Here is a 25603-nt window from a genome sequence, read left to right as displayed (position 1 = left end):
AGGGAAAGATGTATAGAATGATGGGCTACAGAGCCAGTGTTTTCTGTGTGTTCATACCCCTGATCTCAGTACTAGCATAAGAGAAAAAGATCTTTTAATAAATAGTTGGCCCTTGCCCTAAGAGTGCACTCAAAACTAAATATTTTAACAGCTATCAGCTCACAAGATGAAGATATGGGACATTTTGAAATACCAGATCCTATGGAAGAATCAACAACATCACTAGTATCATCTTCAACATCTGCTTACTCTTCCTTCCCTGTAGATGTTGTGGTTTATGTACGAGTTCAGGTGATATACTTCATTTATTCCTTTCTGTTTTAAAGAAAAAAATTTTTTCTTAAGTTTATTTGAACATTTACAATATTACTACCCTTTAATGTTTTCTGAAGCTTCATGGACCTTTAGTATGTCTATGATGGCTTAGAGGTTGTGTGAACCTTTGGGAAGTATATGTACAATTTTATGTGTGTATTTACTTGTCTGCTGAGGAGGTTCATATCTTTGAGTTTTCAACATTGAAATCTCATACTTTTGTGGCAAATGTAAAAATATGTAAGTTAAAACTCTTTTTCAGCACTCTATGCCATTTTTTATGATGGCACCTATATTTCTTGTCATTATGGTCATTTGGGGGCAGATATAAAGTGAAATTGAGATACAAAGTCACAATAGTACCTTTGTTAGATTTTTCTAAGAGTTATATAATATATATTTAATATTTTATTCTAAAATACAGTCCTATCTGTAGGCCTTTAGGAGTATAGGCATACCTGAGAGATATTGTGGGTTCAGTTCCAAACCACCACTGCAATAAAGCAAATATTGCAGTGAAGCAAGTTACATGAAGTTTTTGATTCCTCAGTGCATATAAAAGTTATGTTTACACTGTATGGTAGTTTATTAAGTGTGCAATAGTATTATATCTAAAAAAAACAATGTACCTGCCTTAATTAAAAAATAACGCTGTTGGGGCTCCCTGGTGGCACAGTGGTTGAGAGTCCGCCTGCTGATGCAGGGGATGCAGGTTCGTGCCCCGGTCCGGGAAGACCCCACATGCCGTGGAGCGACTGGGCCCGTGAGCCATGGCTGCCGAGCCTGCGCGTCCGGAGCCTGTGCTCCGCAATGGGAGAGGCCACGACAGTGAGAGGCCCACGTACCGCAAAAAAAGAAAAGAAAAAAAAAAAAAAGAAACGCTAATGATCATCTGTTCAGATTAATTTCTACAATAGCAATTTGGCCAAAAGAACTTCAGTCTGATCTTCTGGAGTTTTTGCACAAGGTTTTTTGAAGATCTGATGAAAACATGTAATGAGTGAGGGCTTGAGAGTTTGTAAAACTTCAGTTATTAATGCAATAGCCTTTTAAAATTTTAGTATAAAAGGAAATCATTTCCTTTAAAATACTTGATTATGAACAATATGAACGTAAACATCTTTAATGTTCTGAATTATCTAAATGTCTACATATTTACTGCTTAGAGATAGCTCCTCAAATATTTAGAGTTTTTTAAATGATACCATTTTGTTAATATACTTTGGTTAATGTATCGTGTGTCTGTTTGAAAAAGGTAGGACACACTAAAGACAAAGTTCTTTTAAGTAAGAAAATTCTTTTAAGTGTCAAATAATAAATTTGGTATATGTAGACCGAAATGGAAACTGAATGTCATTTTTGGAGTCCAGTGGGAAAATTCTTAATCATCTAGCTCCTAGAAACTTTTTTTTTGGCTTTCTGCACTTTTTAGCCCTCACAGATCAAGTTTAGCTGTTTACCGGTGTCAAGAGTAGAATGCATGCTAAAGCTGCCATCCCTGGACTTGGTGTTTTCTTCAAACCGAGGAGAACTGGAGACTTTAGGGGCTACGTATCCTGCAGAGACTTTATCCCCTGGAGGTAATGCTTCTCAGAGTGGAACAAAGACCTCTGCAAGCAAAACTGGAATACCAGGTGTGGAAACATTCTTTTATTCAATTGGCATAAAGCCAAATATTATTTTAACAGTAATATATATTGCCAAATAAATAAATTTGGAAAAGGAGAATATTTGAGAATTAGAGTACTTGTAGAAAAAATCTATAGTAGATCAAAGTTTTGAGTATATTTTATTACAAAGGAATGGCAGTGGGATAGCATTTTGTTGTTGGTTTCACGTACGCATTACATGCACTATGAGGTATGAATGATAATGTGTTCAAGTACTTCTGAGTGTTTGATTTTATGCTATATTTTTACATTACAAGTAATCAGTGTTGCAAATGGTAAATAAGAGATGTAGTATTATCTTGCAAGGATTTCTTATCACACTGAATTAAAAGTATATCACATTGTGTGTGTGTGTGTGTGTGTGTGTGTGTGTGTGTGTGTGTGTGTGTATAAAAAGACTTTTTAATGGTAAATTTTGTTACCTACTTCAAATGTTTGTTTCATGAAAGGTTAGTTTTTAAAGCAGAACTGATGATTTCCTGATGAGATAGTCATACTTCACTGTATTAAAACTGTGTCATTTCTGCCCTAAAAATCATTTAGAGATCACAAATGCAAAAAAGGTTTTCTTGGCCATTTTTTAAAAGAGAGACTAGAATGAATGAAAATTGATGAGAGAACTAATGTTCAGTGTTTTCAAGCAGTGTGTGTGTGGGGGGCGATTGTGCCCCCAGGGGATATTCCACAATGTAGAGAAAAGGCTAAAGCAAAACATTTGCTTTGCTGTGTAAATCTCTGAAAATTTTCACAACAAAAAGTTGATATTTTACAAATAAGATTTTTGCTAATGCCACAGCCCACTGTCTTACACTTAGCTCCTAAATATTGCTGCTGGAATTGTACTGTAGTCAACATGTTGGAGCGGTAGTGCTGGTTTTTGAAAACATATTTTTTTGATTATAAAATTAACTCATTGTTTATTACAGAACATAAAGAAAACAGAAAAGTATCAAAAATGAAAATAATAATATTCCTTTATCAGTTCCTACCTACTCTCTAGCATTTTTGTGAAGATATGTATGATCTTTTTCCCAGGAAAGACTGAAATATGGTCTCTTCTGCTATGTAACTTTCAGAAATTTTAAATATAGGTTTTCCCAAATTATTAAGTATTTATCTCTAAAATAACTTTAATGACTATGATATAACATCATTTTGATCATATATTTGAAACTCCCTGGGCTCTTTGGTTTTTATTTTGTGAATAATATTGAGATGAGTATCTCTGTATATAAATATTTTTAAACATCCATAGGATTAATTCTTAAAAGTGGAATTCCTAAGTCAGAGAGTGCAAACATTTTAAGGTGTTTGATATATTTTACTCTCTAGTAAGACTATAAAAATTTCTGCATCTTCACCACAACGTGTCTGAACGCCAAGTTCACTGTACTCTTTCCAACACTTTGCTTTAAATTTATTTTCAATCATTGTTAATATGATTGACTAAAACGGGATTTTATTATTTCAATCTATATTGTTACTTTATTGGCTGTTTGACAGAGGGGGATAAATATGCCCATGCCCATTTCTCTGTTGGGATATTCACTTTTTTCTCAATGACAAAATATCACAAATTATTAACACAAATTATTATAGCAGTATATATGTACTATGCTAGAAATATATAATGAGAGGAAAATAAAATGAGCAGCTATTTTTATGTCCACATTTATTTTAGAAAATTAAAGAATGAAACAGCACCCCTTATTCTATCATCATAAAGCATGAAAGAAGGAATGATGATGAGAATAAATGTATAAGAAATGTAGGTTACAATAATAGCCATTCTTTTAAAGGATCTTTATAGAACTTTACTGAGTTCTGGGTCAGTACTAGGGGTTGGATATACTGTAGTGAACTTAGCTAACAGACATAGTGCCTGCTAATACGGAACTTAAATTGAATTTGGAGAAACAGATAATAAGCAAACAAACGTGTTTTAAGTGGAAACATGAAGTAGGTTAAATATGAGTTAGCCAAGCAGAGAGTTGGGGGAATAAACACTCCAGGTACAGAAATACAAGAATCCATGAAGTAGGAAAGAGTTTGACAACTCTGAAAAATAAAAAGAATACAACTAGTGTAAGTGGAGCATGGTGAACAAAGGGTATACTGGCATGAGCAAGATTTATATAGATAGGAAAGAGCCATATCATTCAGGGAAGCCACCGAGAGGTTAAGCGGGGAAGTGGATGTGATTATCATTCACACTTCTAGAACACTAGTCCAGCTGCAGTGTGGCAGTTGCTTGGAGGAAAACAAGAGTGGAAGGAAGCAGGGCGAGAAGTTGCCCATTTCAGCAGCCCAGAATTGATCATTGTTTAGGCTGGAATAGCCATAGTAAGATGGAGGAAAATGGACATACTTGGTCTATGTTGTTAGACATAGAAATGGTATGGTGATAAGTTGCATGATAGGAAGTTAGAAGTGGGGAGGATGACCGATAACTCCCAGGTTTCTGGCTGAGCTATTTGCATGGAAGTGTTACTTAAAGAGATGGGAAATACTGGAAGAAAAGCAGATTAGGGGAAAAGACCAGTTCAGTTTTGGACATGGTAAGCTTTGTCTCACCATGTCGGTGATCACGTCTGTGATCCATTCTAGTGGGATGTCAGGTAACCAGCTGCAATATATGAATCCAGAAGAAGTCTGGTCTGGAGATATGTATTTTAGAATCACTGGCAAATCATATAAAGCTCCATTCAGACAGTCTCATATTTTTTTATGTTTAAAGCATATTTGGAATTAGTTTGTCCACCCATGGTAGATGTTGCCAGTGAGGGCACGTAGCTGCCTAAGAGAAGGAGATCTTTAACTTTCTCTATTTGTGTACCTTACTGTGTTTCCACTGTTTCTGGGAAATGTGGACTCCAGCTAGATGGTTTGGGTTTTTTACAGCTCATTCTTCTTCTCCATTGCTTAAAACCCAGCTGTTTTGTACCTCTTCCACAGCCTGCTTCCTGTAGAACAAAGGAGAAAAGAAACAGGAAACCATGGAGTTGACCAGTCATATGTATAAATAATTATTTCAAAGATGAACAGAATATTCAGCCTTAGTTTATGAAGTAAATTAACTGGAAAATACATCTAACTCCTCATTTAAATTTCAAGGATTTAACTCTATTGATCGGTTAATGTTTGACTATTTTCACTTTATTTTCAAGTCACGTTTGTTTCTTGAGACTATATTAGTGACAGTTTTTTAAATTTTCTGTGGCTTATAAATATTTTGGTGTTCTTGTGTTCCCTGTAGGTTTGTCAGGATTAGGCAGCCCTCTTGGCAGAAGTCGACATAGTAGTAGTCAGTCAGATCTGACCAGTTCCAGCAGCAGTTCATCTGGGTTGAGCTTCACTGCGTGCATGTCTGACTTTTCCCTTTATGTATTTCATCCATATGGAGCAGGGAAACAAAAAACTGCTGTTTCTGGCCTTACACCTGGATCAGGAGGATTAGGTATACTTAGCATGTCTGCATCTTTTTCAAATTTATCGCATCTTTTCAAGCTTTGATCTTTTTAGAAATGTTATCTTTATTTTTCTTCTTGATAATATCTATCCTGTCTCTACATAATAAGTAGAAATATGAAATAAGTAATGTAGGTAAATCAATTATATAAGAATTTTAAAACTCCAAATATTTTATGAGTGATATACACTGTGCAGTCGCTTCAGATATGAGGTTACTTATGTTACTTAAATTTTAAATGTTTCATCAAATCATTGTCTATTTGTATAAAAAATTATATTTTATAAATAGTAAATTTTTAAAGGGTGTGCATCACATTTGTTAATTTAAAATGAGACTATTATTACTAGTTATTTAGTGAACTTAAATTCCCCTGGCATTTTAAAGTGTGGATTTACCACTAAAAATGCATAGGATGTTGATATTAGTGAATGTCTCTTGACTTATTTAGACAAATAATAAAGACACACACTCCATGTCCATCCTAATTTTTGCTGGAGAGACGCTGTAAAAATCATCTATTATGTTTATGGGCTTGAACCTATAAAATTATTGTTAGGAATGCCTAATGCTCATTAGGTCATTCTGTTTAAATTTTTACTCACTTAAGTGATGTTATTTGATAGCATATTCTAGCCTATTGGATAATTTCATGTAACTAGATAGTTGTGTGTGTGTGTGTGTGTGTGTGTGTGTTCATACGCATGTGTTTTTGGTTTGTTGTTTTTTTTTTTTTTTTTTAAAGGGAATGTGGATGAAGAAGCCACTTCAGTCACTGGTCGAAAAGACTCACTCAGTATAAATCTCGAGTTTGTAAAAGTGAGTTTGTCTCGGATAAGGCGTTCAGGAGGTGCCTCATTTTTTGAAAGTCAGTCTGTAAGCAAGTCTGCAAGCAAAATGGACACTACACTAATAAACATATCGGGTATTCAATTTTATAGTTTTTTAATTAAAATATTGTTTTTCCAGAATTAAATAAGGGCCTCCTTTTCGTGTTTAATTATTAAATACATTTAGTAATATTAAGCATTCAGTGACAAACTGATTGAAAGGAGAAGAATAACTGTCCAGCCAAATATTATCTCAGTCCAGGTAATCAATGTTAGAAGTATGATTGCTAGATAAATACATGGAAATATCACCCAAGGGCCAAAATATGCCTAATTGAACCACTGAAAACTACTTCTTCGCTTCTCTACCATGAATTGGTAAAATTTCTGACTTTTTGTTTGATTTTTTAATTAGAAATTCTTAAAACACTAAGGAGAGATGAGTGTTGAAAATGTTTTACTTGGTGTCATTACATCTTGAGTTGTGTGCATATGTGTTGCCAGCTTTATAATAGTTACATAACTATGGACAGATCACTTGCTCATTTTCTTTATGTTGTGATTTGAGTATTTAAAATTAAATGCATGTAGAACATTTTGAAGAATTCAGAGTACTATGCAAGTGAAAATTTTTTAAATTATTAACTGAAAAGATATAGTAAGTATACTTAACTCACTCAACACAATATATGTTTGGTCATTCAGCAAACATATATTGAGCCTTTATTTTACAGTGAACTTGTGCCAGGCACTCTGCTAGATGCTTGAAGGTGCAGGCATGAATAAGGGAAGGTCTTATGAGTAGACAAATTACAGTGCAGTGTGATAAATCCTATAATGGAGGTTTACTTAAAGAGGCGGAAACATATTCTGCTTTATATGAGTGATCAGAGAAAGCTTCACAGAGGAGACGATGTTGGGCCAGATCTTCAAAATTATGTAGGAATATCCTTGGCTATAGCAACATGGTATTTAATGGTACAAAAGTGTCAAAAAGTATGCTTTTGGATCATACTTTGATTCACTGAAGCTGAAGCATAGGTATAACTGAACATTTAGTTAGTTGTACACAGTAGGTGAGGCCAGAGGGAGAGAGGAGTTGGCTAGAGGTAAAGCTGGTAAAATAGCCCAGGACATGATTGGGGTAGGGGGGACTCATATGCCAGGCTAAAGAACAGGGTTCTGATCCTTTGGGCGGGGAGAAGCCATTAGAATTTTTAAGAAATGATATGACAACATTATCCCGAAAGATGACAATACTGTATTATACGTTTAAAAATCTGTAGCTGGTAGATTTCATGTTAAGTGTTCTTACCACAAAAAACAACCAAAATTATATATGGATTATAAAATAATCTGTTTACATTTTAAAAAAAAAAAGGAAGATGCTTCAGATTGATGTTTTACAAGGGAGTTGATGGTTGAATGAAAAGAGGTGGTGGAGTAGAAAGATGCTTGAGGAAGCTGTTGAAACAGACTAAGCAATAGGGGATGAGGGCCTGAGTTGTTATAGGAAAAAAAGAGTAGAGGGAATGGTTTCAAAAGAAATATGAGAATCCACAAGCTTAAGGACAAGTTGTATGAGGAGCAGTAGAGGAGACAGGGATGCCTCAAACTTTTAGCTTAGGTGACTGAAGGGACAGTGAGGTCATTAACTTAGAAAATAAGGAAGGAAATGGCCTATATGACCTTGAGGTGAAAGGGTCTGGTAGGCAATTGGCTAATGGGCTGTGTGGATATGGGCTCAGACTGAAACAGACACTTCAGGTTTGGGAGATGTTGGCATGTAAATGCAACAGAAGCTATGGTGGAGGAATAGAAGGCACGTGAAGCAAAAGCAGAAGTGTGCTCAGAGCAGAACCCCGGGTGACAGCCATGAGAGTGCTTTCAGATTGACAAGTTGCTGCTTTCTGTCTAAAAGGAAAGTAGTAGTTTTTGCCATACACTTATTTGGTTTGCAGCTACTTTTGAGGAAGTTTGTATTCTAGCTCATCCTGATGATTCATTTCCCATATCTGAGAAGAGCTCTATGTTAAAGCTGGAAGCTGTTTGTAAGACCGATCTTTAGATCCTCTCTGAGAATTTCACAATATCATCACTTGATTAATAGAATTCCAATTTGCCCTCACCTTAAAAATGGAACTAACAGTGCAGAATGTGCTATTTTTATCATTTGTGGAAGGAAACATTATCACTTACTAATCATACTATGTAACTTATTTTGGTATTTCATGAATTGTAATAGAATTATAATTCAGTTGTGTAATATCATGTCCTATTATTACCTACCATGTGAAAATATTAAAGGTTTTGGAAATGTGTTCTAACAAACGTTATTTATGTATCAGCTGTTTGTGATATAGGGTCTGCTTCCTTTAAATATGATATGCGCCGCCTCAGTGAAATTCTAGCATTTCCAAGAGCTTGGTATAGGAGGAGTATTGCAAGACGCCTGTTCCTTGGAGACCAAACTATAAATTTGCCAAGTAAGCTTGTTTATGTAATTATAAATTATACTTAGGCTGCTTTTCATTTTGATTACAATAGTAACAAGATCCATGATTGATAACACAAACTTTGTCTTACTTGGTAAGTTGCACCCTGCAGTTCTTTCACTCATTCAGCAAATGTCAGTGGAGCCCCTTTAATGTGCAAATAACCACTGGGAATGCACTAGCACTGGAGGTCACAAAATACTCGCACTCTCAGGGGTTAAGTTCAGCTGATTTTTATTCTGTAATGATTACCCTGTAATCTTTGTAAAATCTGGAAATGCAGAAATACATTTAACCAAGTTAATCATGGTTAAACATGGAAAATAGAATATATTGGGGACATGCTATCATATTGCATTTTTTCTCTTGGACTTAGATATTGTTGTAGTATTACACTGCGTAAGTGAAAGACAGAGTTAGCATGATACAGTAGAAAATATCAGAAATCTGGGTCTGGGTCTATTCCCTCATCTGTAATATGGGACAGAGTGCCTGTCCTACCCATCTCATGGAGTTTCTGTGAGAATTTTAAAAAATAACATGCTGGAATGTACTTTGCAAACTGTACATCATACAGTTGTCAGAGAACTGGAAGGAATATAAAATGTGATTAGAAATGGTGGAGTGGTGAAATTCCTTATTTTATAACATGATGATATTACCCTGTTAATTTTGTTTTTGCTATCTCCTTTTCTGTTAGCATCTGGCCCAGGGACACCTGATTCCATTGAAGGTGTAAGCCAACACCTTTCCCCCGAATCTTCAAGAAAAGCTTACTGCAGGACCTGGGAGCAGCCTAGTCAGTCAGCCTCTTTCACCCACATGCCTCAGTCACCTAATGTGTTCAATGAGCATATGACAAACAGCACCATGTCACCAGGGACAGCAGCACAGAGCCTAAAATCCCCAGCTTCCATAAGGTCAAGGAGTGTGTCTGATTCTTCAGTTCCCCAAAGAGGTAACACTGCTCTCCTTGTTATCAGTAGCCCTCCAGTGACCCCAAGATAAAAATCTTAATTAGTTACTCCCAGACTTCTCCCCCAACTGCAGGAAGTTATTCTCTTGCAGGTTTTTATGGAGATGCGGGGTTGAGGGAGGAACCCCAAACCAAACAACAGACAAAGCACTTCACAGTATTTGCTAGCAGAAGAGACAGCTGGATGGCTAGTCGCTTTGAAAAGGGATAGGGAGAGAGGAATGAGCATATTGTTAGCATGCACCACAGGAAGTAAAACAGACCTACTGTGTTGTAAACTCCATATTGCAAAAGTTAATCTTTGCATTCTTTTAGTCATTCTTTTATTCAGCCACTATTCTTTTTTAACTCTTATGTGCTCAAGGCTCTACTTGTGTCTAAGTATATAAAATGAATGATGTAGTTCATGTCCCAAGGTAAGATTAGAGTATAATGAGCCAAGGCAGGACTCAGGATATATACTGAGTCCATAAGAACACAGAAGACAGGCACCCCAGCCAGCCTCTGCATTTCAGAATGGTACCTGCCTTCCAAGTTCTCTTCTTGGCAGCAGCAACTTATGATTTTCTCCTTTGGTAAGAAAATCCTAGGGTGATAAATGATCTGTGCTGCTATATCCCATGCACACCAGAATCTCCTCATATAAGATGGAGCTCATACAGAACTATGAGCTTTCAAGAAGTAAGGCTGGCAACCCTTACTGACCGTTCAGTAAATGGTAACTATTAATATTTTGGAGGCAATATGACAGCTAGTAAATGTTAGGTTTTAACACAAGAATATCATTATTTTACTTTCTGGATTATAGTGATGAGTAGATTTTGCTTTGTAATTGGCTGAGCATCTATGTGAATGTACATCTGATTTTCTATTTTTAGATTCACTTTCGAAAACATCAACTCCTTTTAACAAATCGAACAAAGCAGCAAGCCAACAAGGGACCCCATGGGAAACACTTGTCGTGTTTGCTATCAACCTGAAGCAATTAAACGTTCAAATGAATATGAGTAATGTAATGGGAAATACAACGTAAGCTATCCAGATACAAAGAAAATATATTTAATCATTAGCTGTAATTTTTCTAATTGTAGTAAAGCAATTCAAAACCTTTTTTTAAAGCTGCAATGTTTGAGACAGTGAAGACAGTAGATAAAAGATTATATAACTTTATCCTGAAAATGGTTTACTCCTAAAGATATTGTAACATAAAAACAGCATGAAATGTGTTCTAAAAAGATAGAAAATGATAAGGAAAATAGCATAATTTTCTAGTTAAGAAGAAAGCTTCATCATTAATGTTAATATTCAAATGTTTGCCATAATTTTTATAAGAAATGTATTGTTTCATTGCCCAACTTTTTTGAAATCATCTAACTCCTGTTTTAATTCATTGACATGGGAAGCCATATGTCTAATTAATAACACTTTTTCTTTTTTATAGCTGGACAACTAGTGGTTTGAAGAGCCAGGGCCGTCTGTCAGTAGGAAGTAATCGAGATCGAGAGATAAGCATGTCTGTTGGTCTAGGAAGATCACAGTTAGATTCTAAAGGAGGAGTAGTTGGAGGGACTATAGATGTCAATGCTTTGGAGATGGTTGGTATGTTGAAATTTTACAACTGAACAATATGTTAAGAAAAGTATTTGAAAATTGATTTTGATGAGTTTTTCCCATGAGGCATTTCTGTGAAAATTAATTATTGTTTCTATTTTAGCTCATATTTCTGAACATCCAAATCAGCAACCCAGTCACAAAATTCAGATTACTATGGGTTCTACTGAAGCTCGTGTTGATTACATGGGCTCAAGTATTCTCATGGGTATCTTCAGTAATGCTGATCTCAAGCTTCAGGATGAATGGAAAGTAAATCTGTATAACACACTGGATTCAAGCATAACCGATAAAAGGTATTTAGTAAAATATTACTTTTTCAGTACTTTACATGACTACTCAACATATTTTCTATCATCCAGTGAGAAAACACAAACCATTTTTCCTGCACAGTGATTTTATATCATACAATTAATATGAATGAAAAACTGGTGGGGAAGAGACTTTTTCTTGTGCTTTTAAACTGTCTTATGTAATATATATGATAAAAGATTCTGTTTTATGCTCTAGTGAAATTTTTGTCCATGGAGATCTGAAGTGGGATATTTTCCAAGTAATGATATCAAGATCAACTACACCAGACCTGATAAAAATAGGAATGAAGCTGCAGGAATTTTTCACTCAACAGTTTGACACCAGCAAACGAGCTCTGTCTACCTGGGGACCAGTTCCTTATCTTCCACCTAAGACAATGACTAATAACCTAGAGAAAAGTTCACAAGAACAATGTAAGAGTTAGAAGACTAAGGCTTTATATATGCTTTATCTTTCACTAAATATGTGTTAATTTAAAATAATATTGATATACCATACTTAAAAAGTGGTCCATATGCTTTTTATCCTGCTCATTCAGCAAAGTACCCAATTTCCTACCCACCAGTGGAATTAGAGGCCATCATTTGGGAAGTCATTCACATTCATTATCTCCTTCCCCTGCCACAGCTCATCTACAATCATGCCATTACTACAGATTACATCACTACATTACAAATTAATTCTTACATTATTACATAATTACAAGTTACAACTAATGATTAGATATATTTTCTTTTATTCTGAATAGCTTACATTGTATTTCCCATTACATTACTCATGTTCATTTGACTGTTTAATACATACAACTATACTCCATGCTCTTTAATACTAAATATGACAACACCACGTTCTGGTTTAGAGTATGGGCTATGGAATCAGAATGTCTTGAGTTTGGATTTATTACCTGTGTCATATTAGGCAGATTTTCATTCAGTAATTCAAATTTTTATTATGTATCAACCGTGTTCTTAAGCACTGTTTTAGGCATAGGAGATCTACTAAGTAGAAAAAATTCCTATCCTCATGGAGCTTACATTTTAATGGGAGAGACAGACCATAACAAATTTGCTAAGTAAGTATGTAAGATAATTTCAGGTAGAGAGAAATGCTGAGAAAAAGAACAAAGCAGGGGCAGGATCATAGAGTCTGTGATACATACTGTGAGGACAGCTGTTTGAGAAAGGGTAGTCAGGGAAACCTTTTCTGAAGTGACAGCTAGGCTAAGATCTGGGGAAGAGAGTTCTGGGCAGAGTGGGCTACTGAAAGGTGCAAAGCTCCTACAGTCGGGAGGAAGCTTGCTTGTTTGAGGATCATTAAGGTGGCCCACTGTGGTGGAACAGAGCGAGCAAGCAAGAAAACACGACACGAATTTAGAGAGGCCAAAGAGAAGATTTTTAATATGATGGGTAGCTATTGGAGAGCTTTGAACAGATCTGCTATTATTTGATTCACTTTTTAAAAAATTAATCCTTTTTAAAGCTGCTGTGTGGGGAACAGACCAAGGTGGTTAAGAATGAAAGTAAGGAAATCACTGCTACAGACTTACATGAACATTGTAAGGAGGATCTTCTGAGAGTCCAGGCAACAGATGATGGTGGCCTTAACTAGAGAGATAGTGGTAAAAGTGAAAAGTAGTCAGAAGCAGGATAATTTTTAATGATTTATTATCATATAAGCAGTACATGTGCATTGGGAAAACAAATGAGAAAACATATACAAGCAAAAAAAAAAAAAAAATCCCATTCCACCCAGAAATCATCACTGTCAACACTTTAGAGTATATACTTTCAGATACTTTTCTATGTGTGTGTATATATACACACACACACACACACACATATATGTACCTTTTACCAAAACATTATTCATATTGTTTTGTAGCCTTTTCCAGTCAACAGTCTCGAACTTTCCATTGTGCTAATTATCTCCTCTAGCCACCTCAGCACAGTCCACAACTGATCTAAAATTATATTTACAACTGGTTTGTCCAAACCAGTATATCCAATTCAAGATCACAGATTAAAAATGGTTATGTTCCTTTACTATTTTTAAATTCAGCATAGTCCTTTTTTTAGAGACCTGACTTGCTGAAGAGACTTGGCCAATTGTCCTGCAGAATATCCTACTTTCTGGGTCTTTTTCAGTTGCTTCCTTATTGTTTCATTTATCTTGTTCCCCTAGTCCCTGCATTTCCTTTAAACTAGAATTGGTATCAGACATATATACAAATAGAGGAGTGTTCCCAAAAATGCATGGCCTGGATTCTTCCAAAAAGTCTTTGTCATGGGAAACAGACAAATGGGCTTAAGGAATTGTCTTAGATTTAAGGAAACTAAAGAGATACGCCAACTAATGCATGATCCTTGCATGATCATGATGTATGATCCTTGGTTAGATCCAGAATGAGAATTGTGGAAAACAGCCAAAAGGATATTATTGGAATAAGCGGGAAATATAAATATGAATTGTACAGATGACCCTTGAAAAACATGGGTTTGAACTGTGCAGGCCCATGCACAGATTTTTTTTCAATAGTAATGAATACTATGGTAACTACACTGTCTGTGGTTTGTTGAATCCTGAGGAAGTGTGGATGTGGAGGGCCAACCATAAGTTATACGTGGATTTTCGACTGTGCGGAGGGTCAGTGCCCCTAACCCCCATGTTGTTCAGTGGTCAACTGTATATCTGATTAGTTCTTCTTGAACTTTAATGTGCATCTGAAACACCTGGAGAGCTTTTAAAATGCAAATTCTGATGCAGTAGATTTGGGGTGGACATAAGAGTGAATTTCTAACAAGCTCCCAGGTGATGCTGATGCTGCTGGTCCTCAGACCTCACTTCTGAGCAGCAAAGGGTATAAAAGATTTTTTTTCCAGTACTTAAAATCAGGGATCTGCCTTTGATTTCTAGGCCTTCTAATCACTGGTTCACTTAACCCCTCTTCTATTTCACTTGAAGAGTCTAGATGAAATACCTAGTTTACAAAGGTACTGTGAGAATTACATAAAATTTCATGCGGGCACTTTGTAAATCATTAATCATTACAGAAGCATTAGTTGTAATTATTATTAGCAAGTTGCTACTTTCCTGAGTTCTAGCCATCCTTGCACAGCATCTTTTCCCAGACTGTATCCTTATTAGCTTCTGCTTAATGTTAACCAGGGACTGAATTGTTGTTTTCATCTGTTATCTGAGTCACTTCAGCTGTAGAAAGTAGCCACCTGCTGTCTTCCTACCCAGCATTCAGGATGTTCATGAGCTATTTCAGCATAAGTGGTTTTTTGTTTTCTTGCAGTGCTCGATGCAGCTCATCATCGACATTGGCCTGGAGTATTGAAGGTGGTATCCGGATGCCACATATCCTTATTTCAGATTCCATTACCGGAAGATGGAATGCAGTTTGGAGGATCAATGAGCTTACATGGAAATCATATGACACTAGCTTGTTTTCATGGTCCAAATTTCCGTTCAAAATCATGGGCCCTTTTTCACTTAGAGGAACCAAATATTGCTTTTTGGACCGAAGCTCAAAAAATCTGGGAAGATGGTAAACTGACACATTTTCAGCTTTCACTTTTCCTCATCTTCTTATATGATTGTATATGACAAAGTAATTTTCTTTTCTCATATCTTTTATCTGTTTTTCGTATGGTATTTCTGAAATCCATCTCTATTTATTATCATGTATCTGACAATGTCAAGGAGTTCACTGCCAATGAGTCAGTATCTATAAAGTCTGGGACATGTTAAAGGACTTATTTCTGAACTTACCATCTCACTCTGTTTCTTACTTAGGCAATTAAAGTTTTTGCTGCTGTGGCTGGCCATAGTCATTTGTAAAAATTTGTAAAAATTGTAAAAATTTCATATAAAAACATGAAGAGAAGACGACACACAGTGGTAGTGTAAGGAAATTACTTGCCAGTCAATACTATTTTACAAAACTTTTATGGGCAGGCTGTGCTTTTACCTCTATTTACAGCTTTAATTTTCTACTCAATGGTTTCTTAATGATGAAGGAAGAAATGGTTGATGTTCTTCATCTTCTTGGGGATAGATCCAGTTATAACTAAAAGAAAAAGTATTTGTGAATTTTTTTTCTCTCTTTTGTACTCCTTAGTTTTACAGCCTTCTATATCTATGTATGACTTACCTAGCTAAATCTATTGCTCTAGGGCCACAACTTTTCTTGCATCTAAATATAGTTTGTTACACTGAGAAACTTTTTTTCCCTCTAGGCGCTAGTGATCATTCTACATACATTGTACAAACACTGGATTTTCATCTGGGCCATAATACCATGGTTACCAAACCATGCGGTGCTTTGGAAAGTCCTATGGCAACAATAACCAAGATAACAAGGCGTCGCCATGAAAATCCACCCCATGGAGTAGCAAGTGTGAAAGAATGGTTCAATTACGTTACAGCCACAAGAAATGAAGGTTAAAAGTTTGATTCTTTGGAGAGATTTATTTTGTCTTCTCTATTTGGGGCTCTGTTGACTGTGTTTACAATTTAAGTGTAGGGAGAATTTCCATTTCTTTAAACAATTTTCGTTTTATTCCAGCTGCCTTAAGTAGCAATATTAGTACATGATTCACCACCCTAGTAGTGCAACATCTCATGGACTAAAATTATTTTATATGTAACTGAAAACATTCAAAATAAAGTTGGTTTAAATAAATGAAATTAAGTTTATTATAATTGGAAAAATATTTTTATAGTAATGTTCACATTGGAGGTCTGGGAAAGTTATTACACAACTAAGTAATAGAATACCAAAAATTAAGGTTCAGGATGGCTGGAATAAAATGAAACTAAATATTAGTATTCCTGTGAAGTCGTAAGTTTAAAGAAAGTGCTTTTGATGAAGTTTTAAAATTCATTTTCATTTTTTAATTTATTCATTTTTTTAATCCTCTCAGAATGGAAAAGAAGATGGCTTGGGCCTCATGGAAAATAGTTGTTACGCACAGGCAACCCTAGGGATCAGAGACTGTTAAAAATGTTCTCAGAACAAAGGAGGTTAAGGAAGTAAATTAGATTCACCGGTCTTGTAGTAATTCAGTCATGAAAATTCTTATTCTGCGGTTGTTTTTGTGTTAGAGTTTAGAGTACTGCTTTTACCAGTCATTTCATCTGTATTAAAAAGCTGACTAGACTGGGACATGTTAAGACTTGAATGTTTTACTTAAAAAAACCTCCTGGAACTTCCCTGGCGGTCCAGTGGTTAAGACTTCGCCTTCATTAAATTCAGATACGATTTCAATTGAGAATAATATTCAAAATTCAAGAAAAAAAAACAATTTACTGGATTTATCCAAAATCATGTTATAAAGCTTCAATATTGAGAATAGTGAGATATATATTTATATATGTATGTATATATAAATATGTGTCCATGTTTATATCTATAGAGGTATATAACTAGTCTCAAAATCAAAGCTTAAATATGGCTCTCTTTTTTAAAAATGTATTCATTTTCCAGCCTTTTGAAATGATAAAAGTTCTGTGTATCAATGTCATGAAAGCTATATGCTTATCAATGCCTATTGGTTTGATTCTTATTGTCTTTCTCATTATGCTTGTAGAGCTAAATCTGCTTCGTAATGTTGATGCTAATAACACTGAGAATAGCACTACAGTGAAGAATTCTAGTTTGCTGAGTGGATTCAGAGGATGTTCTAGCTACAATCATGAAACAGAGACTATCTTTGCATTACCAAGGATGCAGCTTGACTTTAAATCTATTCACGTTCAAGAACCACAAGAACCTTCATTACAGAGTATGTGGAAAAACAATCTTTAGTTTCTAAAGTTAACTAAAAGAAAATTCTAAAGGATCTTCAAACTTCTTTTTTCCCCTGAAGGTTATTTTTGTAATATAATATAATGAAATTGATCTTCTGGTTCAAATTGATTTTCTTACCAGCTGTATGACCTCTGGCAAATAATTTACTCCATTTGTGCCTCTTTCTCCTCAAATGGGGCTAATAGGACTTCATCAGGTTTATATGAGTAAATGGCATATACTTGGAAAGTGCTTAGTAAACTATCATCATCATTCTGTAAGTCATATACAGAAATTGCATTTAAGTGGAGGCATTTACACGGACCCATGTAAATCCCTTGTTAATGGGAAGAGGAAGGGACTTATTTCAATAATCTTTTACTGTAAAAGAACTTTGCCATTGCAGACGCCAGCCTGAAGCCAAAGGTAGAATGCAGTGTGGTGACAGAGTTCACTGACCACATCTGTGTGACGATGGACGCTGAGCTCATCATGTTTCTTCATGATTTAGTGTCAGCTTATCTTAAAGAAAAAGAAAAAGGTGGGTGACATATTGTTTTTGTTTTTGTTTTTCCCTTCAAGCTTCAGGAAAGGCAGCTCTCACTACAATTTATATGGATTTTTATGGTCTAGTGATAAAATGGGTAGAATGTGTCTCCTTCCTCTATGAGTTACAAATATCAATAAATATATATTAGTAAGACTATGTGATAGACTTTCTGAGCATCTGCCAGGTACATTTCATTTTTTTTCTAACCATATCTCAAACTGAATGGTGTTTTATACTTTACACAATGTTTCCATATATGTTCTGTATATTATCAGGTCTAGTAAGATAGTCTCACAAAGTTGGAAAAGAAAACCTCTTTGAGGAAATATTGCTAGTCAAAGTGAAATGACCAGAGAAACAACTACATAATAAAGTTAGCAAGAGTTACATACATAATTGGGAAAACTGAATTAAATAAGAAGATATATCTGTCTAGAATGCACAGAACGTTATCTTTGTTTTTTTTTTTTTTTTGCGGTACGCGGGCCTCTCACTGTCGTGGCCTCTCCCATTGCGGAGCGCAGGCTCCAGATGCGCAGGCTCAGCGGCCATGGCTCACGGGCCCAGCCGCTCCGCGGCATGTGGTATCTTCCCGGGCCGGGGCATGAACCCGTGTCCCCTGCATCGGCAGGCGGACTCTCAACCACTGCGCCACCAGGGAAGCCCCGTTATCTTTTTTATAAATATTTAGTAGTGGTGTCTTGTTTTCATGATCTAGCTAACATTGGTTTTACTCACTGGAAACTTAAATGTTGGCCCACTAAGAAACATATGGTGACCCTAATATCCATATGGAATTGGCTGAATATATTATGGTGTGTCCATACAATGAAATGGAATACTCTGTAGATGTTTAAAAGAATGAGGTAGTTTAAAATGTCATGATATGGAATGCTCTCCAAATATATGGTCTTTATTCACTCAATAAATATTTATTGTGCAACTATATCAATATACAATGGTAAAAGCAACAGATGTGCTTTTAAAAAAAACTGCTTTGAATAGATGAAATTTATTTAATTTATTAAATATAATCAAGTCACACTATAATAACTGCTTCATTTTTTCCAAGAAGAAAGAAATATAAAATTTATCTTGTAGATATTTCAAAATAGCTTCATGATGAATGTTTGAGTGAAGAAAACAGATTATCAAAAGACCACGTGGAAAGAGTGTAAATATAGCATACATAAGTTGAATTGCTCTTCCATTACTATTTAATCTAGATGTGCCAAAAATTCAGTGAGAGTGAAAGCAATAATGATGGCTGGGAGAAATCTATGAGCCATTCAAGTAAAATGACTGCAGGCGTATAACAGGAAATGTTATGTATAATATGCATAGATCCAGTCTTCACATAGAGCAACAAAATATACCATCACTGTTAATCCTCTTGTTTTTCTCTCTGCCTTAATATTTAAACTTAATGTGGAGAAACACAGATTCTAGATAAAGCTGTGAAGTGCAGAATTCTTTCTAGTCTACCTAGGTATGAATGCCTGCCAGATTTCTTTCCCTCAGGTATTATGTGGAACCTTTGTCACTTTATGAAATATTGTGTTGGCCTGCCATGAACTGTGTGTATTTCTTTTAAAATGTATTTTTTCTAGAAATTGTTGTAAGACATTATTTCAATGAGAAAAGAGGAAATAGGGACTTGATTATCAGACTTACAGTAACAAAACTATTACTTATGGGGATTTTAATTATAAATAAAATATTTTAATAGCTGTAAATATATATTTTTTAAAAAAAAACCAAAAGCAAGTAGTGTTGGGCAAAATAATATAAACATGCCTCAGAAAATTCTTAACAGCATGTAAGACTAGAGCAGAATCAACATATTCCTAGAACATCCAGATAAACTGTAGTACTGTAACCACCATCAATAATAAACAAAAGCAGAGCAACAGACCAGGCAATAGCTGAAGACATCTGTATTCCGACATGGTGTGAGAGTACAGCTTCATTCCAGGGTTCATCCCCAATTAATATATTATCCCACTGCTAATTAACAGTTATAACCAGAGCTACATAATACATATCATATTTTGTATTAATCATTATTTTATGCCCAATTTGTGTCTTGAAAACCTGTGCCCTATAGAAATGCTGTATTTATTAAAGATCATATGAAAGCTACTTTTGTCCCAGATTCAATTTTAAATATATCATTTATGATCACCAATTTTAAAAGACTTCATTTTTCATAAAACATTTGAGTACTCAACTATGAAGAGTGAGAAGACTGCTTACCTAAAAAACTCCTAAGTTAGTACAGCTGTTCAAATATGTATATATAGGCATTAACATTAAAAAACCATTGAGCTGTACACTTTAAACGAGTGAACTATATCTCAAAAAAGCTATTAAAAAGGCATCCACCTACAGGCATTTTTTTAGGAGCCCTACAACTGTCAATTTCAGTGTCCTGTGCCTGCTATCAAATAAATCTCAGTATTCTTTACTGTATGTTTTAGGCACACAGATACATGTAAGACTTGTGCTATTACTCAAAAATAAATGATGACATGTTATTTCTAATTCTTAGAATAAAATAACTTCGATATTGTCTTTCTCCAAGAAATACCAATAACTGACACTTACTTATGGCTTATTTTTAAATACTTTTTAAGAAATGTAATTAAATGAGGCTTTGGCCAGTTTATAAATAAAAACAAATGGAGCCAATTACTTTGTTCATTTAGGGACAATAAATTTATAAGATACGTATTTGCAATATTAATATATCATTTTCCTTATAGCTATTTTTCCACCTCGGATTTTATCTACTCGACCAGGACAGAAAAGTCCAGTTATCATTCATGACGAAAATTCCTCTGACAAAGACAGAGAAGACAGCATCACTTACACTACTGTGGACTGGAGAGATTTTATGTGCAATACATGGCATCTAGAACCCACTCTTAGGTAAGGAGTGGGTGTACATATTTACCTATTTCCTATGAGATTATTATGAGAAAAAGGTTATAAATAATGCAGCAGGTTAAATATGGTTTTTACCAAAAAATATTTTTATGTTAGCCACTTACAGCCTCTACAGCTTCTGACTGATATTTTTGCTGCTCCTTTTTTCTTTTGTAACTGCTTCCAAGCAAGGCAAAAGAAGCACAAACCACTGAGAATAGCTCCGTGCTAACTATCCAGTGTGTGACATGACATCCTGTCAGTTAATCAGTAAAAAATGAGAGTAACTCCACTTTTGCAGTTGCTATTATTTTTTCACCATCTCAGCAGGATGTTATTTTCAGGTGTTTGAGGTAGCTACAATAAACTGTTTTGTAAGATGCAGAAGTCATACATCATCATTAAGTAGTCATTACAATTTCTCACATATGTCATGACAATGTAATAGAATCTACAGTGTCACAGTGTCTTTCTGTCTGCATACTAAGCAATATAAAACCATCCTGAAATGTCAGATTTAATTCAGATTCAGGTTCCTTTACTGTGTCATGTTCTACTACAATCACAATCCCAGCTACATCACATTGTTTTCATATCAAACTTTCCAAAGTATTTTCTAGTTTTAATTACATTAAACTTCTGCTGTAACTAGCGGTACTTGCTTTGTATGTCCTTGTGTGTGATTTAACACAACCTTCCTATTATTTTCCTCTTTCCTCTCATCTGCTTTGTTAATCAAATTATAACTGTCCATCATGCAATAACAGTATCAAAAAAAGTCCAGTACAACATTCTGCAGAGTGATACATATTTCACTTACACAATGTTATTATTCAGATATATTTATGCCACAAAATCATTCTAAACTAGTAAGATCTCCATTATTCAGTGGACTCCTGTATAAGCAGAAAGTAGTGACTTTGTGTTAGTAATCTGTATTTAATATGTTGTAACCAAATCAACAATACACTTTGGTATTAACAGTACACATACTCATGAGAAATATCAACAGTGTCAATATTAAAATACTGCAAAGATCCTAATGCAGAAAACTGTTCAGTATATGTAAATATCAATAAATATAATGAAATTGACTATCTTTTAATTTAAAATGAGAATAAAAATAGTTAAATTTGCCATAAACATATATATATATATATATATATATATATATATATATATAATTAGATACCTATCAAGAGATTAAGCGACACAGTATACTGGTGGAGCACGTGGTTAAGGGCTCCTGCTCTAAGCCCAGCTACATAGCATAGTGGCTGAGTGACCTTGGCCAAAGGATCTAATGCCTCAGGTGCCTCATATGAAAAATTTGGAAAATGGTATTACCTACCTTCCAGGGTTGTTACAATGGTTACATGAGTTAATTAATGGAAAAAGCTTACAACCGTTAGTTTTAGCAGACCAGTGCTTAATACCCTCCTTTTCCCTACCTAAGTTCAGGATCAATTGAAACAGCAAGAGGCAGCTGGAAATCAAAATTACAGCTTTAATACTTACAAAGCTGATAATAGAATGTGGTTTGGTGTCAAGCAACAATGTCTTTCTATTACAAAGTCTAGGTTTGGACTTACCTACAGGGTCTCAATGATGCAGAACTCAAGTAGGAGGTGGGGGGCAGAGGGATGCTAGAGTTGTGCAGTCAGCAGCCTTGTGTACTCATGTAGCTACAGGCAGCCATGAACAGTCTTGGGCTAACTATTTAGGGGCCTGTCCTTGAAAAACCTATGGCATGGAGGAACAGTTCAAAATGAGTGGCTCCTGAAGAGCAGGTAGGGAGGAGGGTACTGAACTACACTACTCAGTTCCTCTGTTAATTTGCCAATCAGATAAATCATCAGTAAGGGGGCAGAGAAAAGACCGGGAGTGTTTCACTAATGCTATTCTTCTATATGGAAGAAAATAGAAAGAATAGGGAGAAAATGGTTCTTCCTTCAAACATGTTTAGCACATAGCAAACACTTAGTAAATTTTAGCCTTTTTCTCCCAGCTTTATTGAAGTATAATTGACAAAACATATTTTAAGTGTACAACATCATGATTTGATATACGTGTACATCATGAAAGGATTCCCCCCATCAAGTTAATACCATCTTTTAGAATGAGCCAGATGTCCTTTAAAGGTTTAAGATGACCATGTAACTTGAGGCCTAAAATAAATTAATCACGATGAAATTCACTAAATGCCGTTGCTGTGTAGGCTCACACATTTTTTGAGTGCTATTACAGTGAATCCAGGAATTGTAGGTTAGATAATCATTTGCATCTACTGAAAATACTTTGTCTTGAACCTACCTTCAGGACTGTGCTAGGGCACTGTACTCCTTAATAATAATAATTTATAATTATTTTAGATTAATTTCTTGGACTGGAAGAAAAATTGATCCAGTAGGCGTTGATTATATTCTTCAAAAATTGGGCTTTCATCATGCCAGGACTACTATTCCTAAGTGGCTTCAAAGAGGAGTTATGGACCCACTGGACAAAGTTCTGTCAGTTCTTATTAAAAAACTCGGTACTGCACTACAGGATGAAAAGGAAAAGAAAGGAAAAGATAAAGAAGAACACTAAAAATGTAACTTGATCTGTGAACAAATTTTGATTCTGTCCATTAAGCTTTATTACACTGGAGTGTTGGGTTTTTTGTGTTTTTTTTTTTGTATAGTAAAATTATTTTAAATATAACTTTAAAAAATTCTAATTTTGTGGCCATTATATTAAAAGTTTGTAAGTTAACCTGTTTATTGTAGTTCCACCATTCTGTACACAGTGAAGTATTGCATGATAATGTAAATTTTGTGAAAAACTAGATTAAAATATACACATCTGCTCAGTAAGGTTTATAACTGTATTATGTGCAATATGATTCCTGCATCTTTAAAATATTTTCAGAATAACTGTGAATTTCCTTTGTTATTGGCCATAACTTTTAGAAAAAAATTTTGTTGATAATGTGACCTTTTTTTGGACATTAATTGCTTTTTCTTAAGTGTAGACTTGTATAAATATCTATTTGTATATAGTTTGAGTAATTGTGATACAAAGACATACCACTAAAGTATTGTTTGTAACTATTGTAATAAAGTCACAATAATTGGTTTCAGTCTGTAGTTGTTTGAGACTTTTCTTCCTTTTATAGCTTATTTTTATAATTAATAGATGCCCATCCTGTGTCAGTTACTGTTTCCACAGAAAATAATACTTATAAAATATTATCTCAGGGAGAGGTACAGCAGAGGCTTCAGAAATATTAGGTGTTGTTCTATTTCTTAAGCTACTGGTAAGTACACGGCTATTTGTTGTATTATACTATATCTTTATATATTTATATGTATTCCTTGTGCATATGAATATGTATATTTATTATACATGTAAATATAATAAATAAATTTTAAAAGAATAGCAAAATCTAAAGTAATATTCAAAGGTAGCTATAATACTGTTAATCACAACTCAGGTTTGAAATCTAGCTAAGTCAATAGTTTAAAGGCTGGGTAAAACAGCAGAACTGAAGAACCATGAGCTAGAAAATGCCTCAAGAAAGCCTCTGGTGCAGACTTCTGCATTTATTTGTTCTGACAGATTAAAAACTCAAGAGTCAAGACACTTAGCCAAGGGTGTGTGTGTGTATAGGTATGTATGTAGATATGCATGTACACTAAGTGTCAGTAGGGTTAAGAACTGCTATCTATCTAAGGTCACACAGCAATTCAGTAGCAAAACTAAAACCCTAGTGTCTAGAATCATCGTTTTGTATTCTGCTAGACCATCTTATGAATCATCTGCCTGATCTCTGTTTCCCCCTTGGCAGCCCTACAGTTGGGAGCGATGATAGGTACAATATTTCTATTGGTCAAGCTTACCAGAGAACTATCTAAGATAGTTACTTCATAAAACAGAATAAGTAAAAATTTTGAAAATTAGTTCCTGGAGTTGTACTTCAGGTATTAATTCTCTGCTTCCAAGAAACAGTGTGCTAGTAGTAAGTTCTAAATGTTAAAAATTTCCTCTGGCTTTAAATGTATTGATATATGAGATTACCAAAAAAATGACATAAGTATAAACTCTGTTTCTGGCACTTACTGTGGTAATGCTATCAAAAACAGGGCAATTTAAAATAAATCTGTAACTGTTGAAAATTTCTGTGGCTCTGTTGGACAAAGCTATGGGAAAACCGTATTTGTGCAGTGGTGGTAGGAGTGTAAATTGGCACAACCCCCATGAAGGACAATTACACAAAGCTACTAAAATTACAAAGGCACATCATCTCACCACTGGAGATGAACAGTCTCACCACTGGATATACCTGTGTATGTGTGAAATAATTATGTAAGAATATTTACTGCAGTATTCATAATAAATGGATGGAAACAATTCAAATGTCCATCAGTGGAAGACAGGTAAATGAAATATGACAGACCCACTTAATGGGATAGTATGCAACTGTAAAACAAAACAAAACAAAAAACCAAGGATGATCTCTATCCTTGAATGAAAAAAGATACAGCCCTGTGTAGATACCAGTTTCCAGGCAGTCTGCTAAAATTATATTTTGAGTATCATGTACCTTATCCTATTCCAGTAAATCACATTATACATCCAGATTTTCTATAACATTCCAATGACATGTAA

General features: G+C 34.9%; 1 protein-coding gene across 1 annotated transcript in view; it reads left to right on the top strand.

Moving 5' to 3' along the window:
• BLTP1 (bridge-like lipid transfer protein family member 1) overlaps nt 1-24081 on the top strand; it is a 201312-nt gene extending 177231 nt beyond the window's left edge. The window contains exons 69-84 of the mRNA XM_007464834.1: nt 152-291; nt 1748-1949; nt 5242-5442; nt 6200-6379; nt 8633-8770; nt 9480-9737; nt 10634-10784; nt 11197-11354; nt 11470-11662; nt 11877-12094; nt 14980-15231; nt 15923-16126; nt 17276-17470; nt 17882-18016; nt 20791-20956; nt 23326-24081. Coding sequence (XP_007464896.1) covers nt 152-291; nt 1748-1949; nt 5242-5442; nt 6200-6379; nt 8633-8770; nt 9480-9737; nt 10634-10784; nt 11197-11354; nt 11470-11662; nt 11877-12094; nt 14980-15231; nt 15923-16126; nt 17276-17470; nt 17882-18016; nt 20791-20956; nt 23326-23542 — 3008 coding nt within the window. The 3' untranslated portion in view covers nt 23543-24081. The remainder of the gene's footprint in view (nt 1-151; nt 292-1747; nt 1950-5241; nt 5443-6199; nt 6380-8632; nt 8771-9479; nt 9738-10633; nt 10785-11196; nt 11355-11469; nt 11663-11876; nt 12095-14979; nt 15232-15922; nt 16127-17275; nt 17471-17881; nt 18017-20790; nt 20957-23325) is intronic.
• The last annotated feature ends 1522 nt before the right edge of the window (nt 24082-25603 follow it).

Source organism: Lipotes vexillifer, unplaced genomic scaffold (assembly GCF_000442215.2).
Source record: "Lipotes vexillifer unplaced genomic scaffold, Lipotes_vexillifer_v1.1 scaffold231, whole genome shotgun sequence".
Classification (NCBI taxonomy): Eukaryota; Metazoa; Chordata; class Mammalia; order Artiodactyla; family Lipotidae; genus Lipotes; species Lipotes vexillifer.
The sequence above is the reverse complement of the archived record's forward strand: the minus strand, read 5'-3'. Positions and strand labels throughout refer to the sequence as shown.